The sequence below is a fragment of the Nannobrachium achirus genome (assembly GCF_963921795.1).
Source record: "Nannobrachium achirus genome assembly, chromosome: 3".
NCBI classification, from domain to species: domain Eukaryota; kingdom Metazoa; phylum Chordata; class Actinopteri; order Myctophiformes; family Myctophidae; genus Nannobrachium; species Nannobrachium achirus.
In genome coordinates, this window is record NC_137812.1 from 51,738,767 (window position 1) to 51,748,232 (window position 9,466).

A 9,466-nucleotide genomic window follows, 5' to 3' on the forward strand; every position below is an offset into this window, starting at 1 on the left:
GACCTTTCATGCAAATGAGTGTTTTATGAACAAGAGTCCTTTTCTCTCCAACATGCGCCCCTAATACAGTAGTCTATTGTCAGACACAAGTCATGATGTCAGTATAGCATGTCTGCTGAGCGTGTCCCTTGGTATATCACCAGTCCACCACCAGGCCCATCCTGAGCCTCATAATCAGCTTACCAGGTTGAAGACTGTCTCAACGATGTCTCGGCTGGAAACTTCCCCAACTTCCACCAGGCCGGCAAGGACGGCGAATTTCATCCGTATTCCCCTGATCGGTATCCCGGGGTTGGCCGGGGCGACGTCGCCTAGCCGCGCGGCACCAGGAGGCTCCTCGCTGGCCATTGTGTGCTGAGATCAATGAACAGACAGACAGGCAGGTGGCGTTCACACACACAGGTGAAGCACCTGTTCACCTCCGCAGGACAGGGAAGCGCAAAACTGATATCGGGTGCAGAGAAACAACAAGCCTATCTCCTTGCCGGGGGCGACTTATTGACAGTCAAACAACAAAGGTGACTTCCTCCCCCATCAAAGACAGGTTTTACAATAGTAAAGAGACGCAGGAATAGCCGACGATGACACTGTGAGGCTGGACGCACACAACTCCTCCTCACCCCCCTGGCCGCTGCTCCGAAACTTGATACGAGACTGATGGATTAATGCAATGGAAAGCCGTAAAAATGCAGCGTCTCTCGCCAGTTAACAGCCGTAGATAATAATAAAGAGGAGAGGAACAGAGCCGTGTCCACACAGTATCCCGGACGGTCCTCTGTCAGAATAGAAACGATGCTCCTCCGGCGTGTGTCATTCCTCCCCCGGCGGTAACCATGTAAGCAGCGGTGGAACTTGTTATATTGTCACTGCTGCCTTCAAACACTTGACAGGTACGAGAGAGCTGCTGGCGAGGAGCAGCAAAACTCCCCGCAACGGAGCTCAAGTCCGTCAACAGCCCCCCGAGCGGCGACCGAAGACCGGGGACAGAGGTGCACCGACTCGCTGCTGTCCCCTGAAACCCCTCGACCCTCTTTAACGTGAACGTTAATCCAGTTTCAATGCATTTCTCTTCCTGACTTCCACCCCGTACGTTCAGCTCGTCGTCCCCGCCATGACAGTGTATAACCCTTGAGCGAGTGGAGCATGCGCAGTGCGAGTCTCCGGTGGGACTCTGGTGAGCGTGGTTGGCTCAGGTGTGTGTTACACAGGTGGCTGTAGCACACACACACACACACACACACACACACACACACACACACACACACACACACACACACACACGCACGCACGCACGCACGCACGCACGCACGCACGCACACACACACACACACACACACGCACACACGCACACGCACACACGCGCACACACACACACACACACACACACACACACACACTCTACTCCTGGATGTGTAAAAGTCCAGCATTCAAAATTTACTTGACTAAAAAAATACAAAAGTATCTGTATATCAACATGTAATTAAAGCACACAAAGTGCTCATAATGCAGAATGTCCTATTTCGAAGGACAAGGGGTATGTTTTATAATAATCAAAATCTACCAAGTAAAAAGTAACTAAAGTTTTCAAATAATTGCAGTGGAGTAAAAGCACAATATTTTCCTCTGAGATGTAGTGGAGTAGAAGTAAAAGTAGGCTACTGAAAACTGGAAATACTCAAGTGAAGTACAAATGCCTCAAAATTGTACTTTTAAGTACAGTACTTGAATAAATGGGTTAGGGTACTTTAATAGTTACTTTACACCACTGCACACAGACTCTACTCCTGGATGTGTATGGTCTCACTCACTGTGGACAGGACACACACACACTCAGGCAAATAAAGAACAGGGTGTTACTGCATATCCAGTTACACTGAGATACTCGACCCAAAGAGTCGAGACATTACACCTAGAGACATCTTAGAGGAGAGGAGTGCAACGGTAATCATCATAAGTCCTCCTGTAATGTGATGATTTTTGAATTTTGATTGTCAAAATAGATCAGTTCCCCCCAGTGATCCTCTTTAGGTCCAGAGATATCTGTTGAAGACTAAATCCCCCCAATGGACTAGTGTCTAGTCTACAGTATAAGTTTAGCCTATATTTAGTAGCCTATAGAAGCTATTTATCGAATGTTATGCAGGCTAAATGAAAATTAGAATGTATTCTCTATTTACTGTAGTGTACAGAAAGGAACACATCAGACATCACTAACAGACAGATGCATGGATCATGGTTGTATCCTAAAGGCAAATGAAGGCAGAATAGAAACCAGCACCAGATGAAAAGTGACAACCCCTCTGTTTTCAAATAATGTGTACAAGCTTAGATGCACTGTCAAAGATAGCTTTTGTCTAATTAATGAATAGTGGGTTATCAAATGAAATAAAATAAAAATATGTTTTGAGTCAGAGTGTTTTACTCCTTTTAGCCTATTGTTTATTTCATGAATGTCGTCCTATCCTGTCATGTTTGATATATATATATATATATATATAATGAAAAACGTCCTCTGTTCTCCTCGACCCCACACTTGATTGTGAGTGGTGTTGACTTGATGCTGTTGCTCGGAGGGGAGGCTCTACGCTCCGTTGCCACAGCAGCAGGCAGCCGCAGGTCTTCTCCGCTGACCTCCCCAATGTCCCCAGCAGTCCTCCTCGGGGACACTGGGAGTCACACAGTGTTCCGCAGCACCACAAACAGAGTGTCTCCGCTGTACTGTAATTACACGGGAATTATTATAGGCTAAATAAAAGACCCATTTGAATATAGAACAGCCTTTTAGTTGGCTGTGCCTGTATCATCATGGTTTTGTTGACCTTTGGATATAGTCATTTACATTATTTGAAACCCTTTTCTCTCTCTCTTCAGATTATCAAATTGTTGGTTAGTGCCCATCTGAAACCCAAGAAAAGTAGAGTTTATGCAGAGGAATAAATGATAAGCCCTCCATCCATCATAACATTAATAGGCCTATCTGAAACAGAGGAGTCTCTGCAAATAATGATTTGTATTTATTTTGTCAATAAACATTATAACAGATGGGTCAAGTCGAGATGTAATGTAAGATCTGCTAACAGCTGTTTCAAAGGGATCAGGGGATATTTTGTAACGTCAATGCCCATGGAAAACGTTCTGCTGTGATCAATGCGTTCAATGAGCCAAGCGTGTCATTTTGGAATACTTTTGGGGCTACTTTTCTTATGGTTTAACTTTTTTATTATGTGTCGTCAAAGCTTAACATGAGTCTGAATGCAGATACTCCTTTTGTTGACTGTCACTGTACATTAATACAGATTACATAATAGATCTTTATTTAGGCCTAGGCCTGATGAATGGTAATGTTTGCTTTGTCATACATTAAGGATGTCCATAATTACAACACCAGAGGCAGCGCCACAGATCACTTTCAACCCAGAGTCAAAACCAACAAAGGGTCAAACTCTTTCTTCTGCTATACCACCAAAATGTGGAAAGCCTTACCAAAGGCCATAAAGGAGTGTGGATCACTAGCATCCTTTAAAATTGCCCTGAAAAACCACTTACAGGCAGCAGCCGTTCGCAACTGGTAAAAAAAACGAACCTAGCCCAACCCTACCCTCCCCTGCCCCTTCATTGTATATAGGCCTACTTACTGTTTGTTTAGACTCTTTTTTTTGTTCTCGCATTTTTCTTTTCTTTACATATCTACTGCATAGTACCGTGTTCTATTCGTCTGTCATTCAATGTTATATGAGATACTTAAATGGTTTCCTGTGGAAATAAGCTTAGTCTTTTCATGGATCTCCTTTTAGTAGACCTTGTACCAGTGAACTGTACCGTCATGAAACTGTACCTTTTCCTATGCAAACTTCTAATAAAGTCTTCAATCAATCAATCAATCAATCAATCAATCAACTGTCAAATACTGTCTCCTTTTGTGACAAAAACAGTGTAGGTGGGGTGATAGAATAACACATGGAAGAGGAATGTTATAGTGTCAGGTTTTTCTTGTTCACAGATCAAGGTCTATGGTCAAATAACCAAAGTCATTTTAGTCACAAAGTGCAACAATTACTTGTGCAGAATGTTAGAATATTAATTAAATCAAATATTAGGCCTGCCTGGGTCTCTCTCTCTCTCTCTCACACTCTCTCTCTCTCTCTCTCTCTCTCTCTCTCTATATATATATATATATAGTTTATAACTATATAGCATGCTTTGTGATTAGCAAAAACTGTTAATTATAGTTCAGTTACTGGCTGCACTGAAATGGTGATGTAATTCCTGATAAACCATGTCTGGATTATTTATTCATGTCACTATTTTGATACCGAGTTATAAGAATGTTAATCAAAACCATACCATTATGTACTGTACTGTACATGTTACAATCCTAGACCTAAGTATATCAAGACGCCAGTAGATGACGCTACAACGTCCTGTAAAAGGCATAAAAACCATAGAGGTACGGTTAAAAACTCGCGAGATGAGCCAAATCTCAGTCAGGAAGCTTTATCTATCGCGGTAACTCCTATTTCCGCCTCTTTCATCCCTGTAGCCAAGATGGCAGTCGGCAAGAATAAGAGACTGACCAAAGGTGGCAAAAAAGGTGCCAAAAAGAAGATGTAAGTAAAGAAATTCATGTGTCATACTGTGTGGTAGACCGTGCTCTACTCGATAGTGACAGCTGTAGGTATAAAAAATGAAGGATGAAGCTGATAATGACTGGATGTTGGGAGAGTGCGATCAGCCGCTCGGCCAACTCCACCACCGGCCTCGGAGCTACAAGCAGTTGCCACGCTGATTTCCTTAATCTCTCTCCTGATATGTTTTAACTTATACAATCGCCTATAAGTATAACCTGTTCAACCTCGTTTTTCTACGACAAAACTCACCTAAAGCTATACATAGGTAGTGTTAAAACGAATGCAACGCTAAGGCACGGCAACGCTAATGTTTGCGTAAATTAGCTGCTGTTAGCTAGCAACGATGGCACCGACACCGACGTGAATGTGTGTCCGTTCGGTTCTCAAAAATGAAAATAAATTTTAAATGTCAAAACTTTTAGGGGATTTATGTATAGTTTACTGGTTTACGATGTTGTCGTTGAAGTTGAGCAGCTGACCCATTGTCAGAGGTTCTGAATCTGCTGATGGCAGTAGCTCAGTTTCTCAAACTTGTTCATGTGAAGGACCCCCAAATTGGCACTTATTAGCAGCCCACGGACCCCCCCCCCCATTTGAAAATGTATGCCTGGGACCCCCCATAAGATGTTAAGGCTATAGCAGTGATCCTGAAAAATTATAATTTCAAGGACCCCTAGTTTGACATGCATTATAGGCTATGGACCCTCATTTAATGGACTTTCTATCTCTTGTACCCCAACTTATATTGTCAAATCAATGTTAATTTAACTCTGTGTACAGGACAATTTGTACGCTCTGAGTCCATTTGGTTCCTGTCCTGACTTCAAGGACCCCTGGGGGTCCCAGCAGCCCACTTGGAGAACTAATGCTGTAGCTAGCTAGTAGTTGCACTGCTGAAGATGAATAGAACTGTCAATCCCCTGGTTGATTCTGGGTCTGGCTGGTGCAATTCAATTGTGAACTGTTATCTGAAGTTGCATTATCTATTTTTTTTCCCTCAGCGTGGACCCTTTTTCCAAGAAGGACTGGTATGATGTAAAGGCACCAGCAATGTTCATCATCCGGAATATTGGAAAGACGCTAGTCACCAGAACCCAGGGAACCAGTAAGTTTTGCTCCTTTATGCATTTGAGTTATATGCTATGCTAAAATGAAGATCATGGACAGTACCTGCCCAACTTATTAGTACACAGTGTGTCTGTCGAGCTACATTGATGGCCCAAATGACTTGTTTAAACACCATTGGCATTAGGGCTGCACTCGGAATACAGGAATTCTTGCTCGGCCAATGGTTGACGTGTTTTCAACAAATCAAATTGTGTTTGTTACATACAATCATGCGGAGACTATCGCTCCAGGTTGGAGGTTGAGCAATGAACATCCTAGACTAATGTTGATTTCACAATGGTTACTGGCTAAATGGCTATATCAAGCACTTGCAAAAGATGTGCATGGATATGATTGGCAGATATACTATGTTCAGTTCACACACGCAAAAGAAGTTTATCTTGTGAAATTGATGACAAACTGTTTCATTCAAAAAGTAGGCCCACTGATTACTTGTGTTATCACCTAATGGTATTTCAAGAAGTCATTCCTTTAAGCTCTTATAGACATATTTCTCAGAGAGCTAACCATAACTGCGGTGTCAAGTGGGGGGGGGGGGGGGGTGTGTGTGGGCATGCACGCTTGGCTTTGCGCAGACACCGCAGGAAGCGCCCCAGAAAAAGGTCTATAACTGCTGTACTTTTTTTCAAACTTAAAATGCGATTCCCATCTCCTCACCCCCTCCAGGAATCGCCTCAGATGGCCTTAAAGGTCGCGTGTTTGAGGTGAGCCTTGCTGACCTTCAAAATGATGAGGTGGCCTTCAGGAAGTTCAAACTGATCACAGAAGACGTGCAGGGCAAAAACTGTCTGACAAACTTCCACGGCATGGACCTGACCCGGGACAAAATGTGCTCAATGGTCAAGAAATGGCAGGTAATGTTTCCATTAGACGGAACAGTGGTATTGAATTCTGTTACTGGACATGCTAAGTGTCAAGTATCTTCTACAAATAATGTTTAGATCACGTTTGCTGTTATAGTCAAGATAAAGATAAAATGCTAAATGTGCAATAAATAATTGCCATCGCATTAAAATGCAGTAGTTGATCACTGTAAAAAACCAAGTATCTTCTACAAATAATGTTTAGATCACGTTTGCTGTTATAGTCAAGATAAAGATAAAATGCTAAATGTGCAATAAATAATTGCCATCGCATTAAAATGCAGTAGTTGATCACTGTAAAAAACGATGTTGAAGACGAGCATGGATCTGTACTCGAGTATACAAAGCAATCGGGTGAAGATAGAAAAGTGTATTTTATGCGTTTTCGTCATAACCCTGGCTGCCATGTGCTTCTCTTCATCTCCATCCAGACTATGATCGAGGCCCATGTGGACGTGAAGACCACTGACGGCTACCTGCTGCGTCTGTTCTGTGTTGGTTTCACAAAGAAGCGCACCAACCAGATCAGGAAGACGTCGTATGCCCAGCATCAACAGGTCCGCCAGATCCGCAAGAAGATGATGGAGATCATGACCCGTGAGGTCCAGACCAATGACCTGAAGGAAGTCGTTAACAAGCTGTATGTAGACACTTGTTTTGATTATTGATTGACCTGCTAGGATATGCATCTTGACTTGTACATTGTGGAATGATGACAAATTACAGTCCCAGATAAACAAAGTTTCTGCTGCTGGTTCTGATTTGAATGCCTGTTTTAAGTGACCTTTTGAAAGGGATGCATACTGTAGCTGAGAGGGATTGATCTGTCCCATTTCCCATATTCCCTGCTGATTGGCTACGATTGCCTTCTAAAGTTTGTGTATGCTACCTGACGGTTGTTATCTCCCGATTAGGGAGTCATACTGGTATTACCAATTTAATGCTGCTAATGGTAGCTGTATAGCCAGGCTGCAGAAATGAAGGGCTTTATCGTATATCTCAAGCAGTAGTGTCAAATATGCAAAAGCAGCTGAAAGCACATACACTACAAATGCAGGAGTCTGTTATCAATCTGCTGTTAAAAGCAACATTTTTATGATATTTAATGTGAATCGTTCTATAGTGAGGAATCATAGGATTCATGTTAAATACTGGTGAAGCCCTTAAAGTGAATGGCTTGTTTCTGTTTGCACATTGTAAAAAGAGACGTGATGTAAAGGACACATAACTAAATCCCTCTGGGTAATGTTCAAATTCAGATTTGAATGAAGTCTGCTCAATGGTGTGTTGCAGCTAATAGTGCATATCCATACTAATGCTGTGTTGTGGTTTGTATCATACAGGATCCCTGACAGTGTTGGAAAGGACATCGAGAAGGCTTGCCAGTCCATCTATCCCCTCCACGATGTCTTTGTGAGGAAGGTTAAGATGCTGAAGAAGCCCAAGTTTGAGTGTAAGTGATTTTTGTGTTTTGGATAAAAACTTATCTATTTTCCTTTGCTGCTACCTTGGGAACCAATTATTACAACCTGTTGACAGACTGATTGTGATTTCTCTCTAAGGAAATAATTTGGTCTCATTCAGAGCCATCTGAGTCATCATTCTGATTGCAGTAGGAATAATGATTATTCTTACTGCAGCCAGAGAATGGATGTGAAGGGGAAAAAGTGTTTCTACGTAATAGAAAAATAACTATTTAATTTAGAATCAACTTGTGTCTGAGCTTTGAAATGCTGCTGACAGGGATCAGGACTAAAGGATATATTTAGATTTGATAAGAGCATCAATCAAACGATATTGTGACCTCCCCTGTCAGGAGGTTCTAGTTGGTGGCTACACAACAAATATTTCTGCAGTGAGTTAAAATGTGTTCTGTTTGTTTTTTAATGCAGTGGGCAAACTGATGGAGCTCCATGGAGAAGGTGGCGGCGGAAGTGCTGTCAAGGCCACTGGTGACGAGACAGGGGTCAAGGTGGAGCGAGCTGACGGCTACGAACCCCCCATCCAGGAGACTGTCTAAAACCACCACAAATGTAATAATAAAAAAAATGTAAATGTGGAGAATGTCTTGTTTTTGTTCAATTCTATGCTGTACAGTGGTTCTCAACAATATTTATCTGTTTAACAGTCAATGTAACGACTCGCACAATTCCAAGTGTTTGTCAGTGTAGGGGTCCCCAGTTCAAATTTCATTTTGGGGCATAGTGGCCTGAAAAGGTTGAACCACTGTAGAGTGCCTGCTTCATCACCACACATCTATTGGTGCTACTTTTAGACTACCTTACTTTGTGAAAATGTATACAAAATATAACTTGCACATCTTTTATTTAAACCTAAATCATTACTATTGTTCAGTGAAGTGGAGCTCCCAGTTTCTCCATCACTCCTGTAAGATACAGCTTAGGACACCAATTTCCTCAGATTGAAAGAAATTGGGAAAAGAGGATAATGGAAGGAAGTAAACAAAATGAGCTAACGATTGGAATTAAATCACTTTAAAAATGGCTAAGGGTTCTGGTTGGATGAAATTGGTGGTCCATCTGAAAACGATTTTATTAAAGTGCTGGAGAGACCCGTTGCTAAATACTATATAGCAAGGATAATATAGAGCCAACTTTAAAAATATCACGGCCACTTCAAAGGACCACCAGGGGACAACAGTACTTGGCACTCCTTTTTTCACATTGACAAAAATGGCCAGTCTAAGCTCACAAAATGCTTAGTATGTTAACCTTTTGATTTGTTAACTGTTAGGTTAACGTTAAAATAACATGGAATAGCCTCAAAGATCCCTGAACAGCTCGTCTTGAATAGAGGGTTCAAATAATCTGCAGGTCAGTGGTTGGC

At 42.1% G+C, this 9,466-nt stretch overlaps 2 protein-coding genes across 6 annotated transcripts in view; one reads left to right on the plus strand and one right to left on the minus strand.

The window, feature by feature from the left end:
• The window catches only part of lrba (LPS-responsive vesicle trafficking, beach and anchor containing), a 359,744-nt gene extending 358,644 nt beyond the window's left edge, over positions 1-1,100 (minus strand). For all 5 annotated transcript variants that reach the window (XM_080722061.1, XM_080722063.1, XM_080722062.1 and 2 more), the window contains exon 1: positions 184-1,100. In XM_080722061.1, the coding sequence (XP_080578187.1) occupies positions 184-348 (165 nt within the window). In that variant the 5' untranslated portion in view covers positions 349-1,100. The remainder of the gene's footprint in view (positions 1-183) is intronic.
• A 3,418-nt stretch (positions 1,101-4,518) lies between these two features.
• On the plus strand, positions 4,519-8,683 carry rps3a (ribosomal protein S3A). Its single transcript, XM_080722084.1, has 6 exons — positions 4,519-4,607; positions 5,630-5,733; positions 6,423-6,610; positions 7,051-7,259; positions 7,963-8,072; positions 8,512-8,683. The coding sequence occupies exons 1-6, from the start codon at positions 4,546-4,548 to the stop codon at positions 8,637-8,639; spliced, it is 801 nt and encodes a 266-aa protein (XP_080578210.1). The 5' UTR covers positions 4,519-4,545; the 3' UTR covers positions 8,640-8,683.
• Positions 8,684-9,466: the final 783 nt, after the last annotated feature.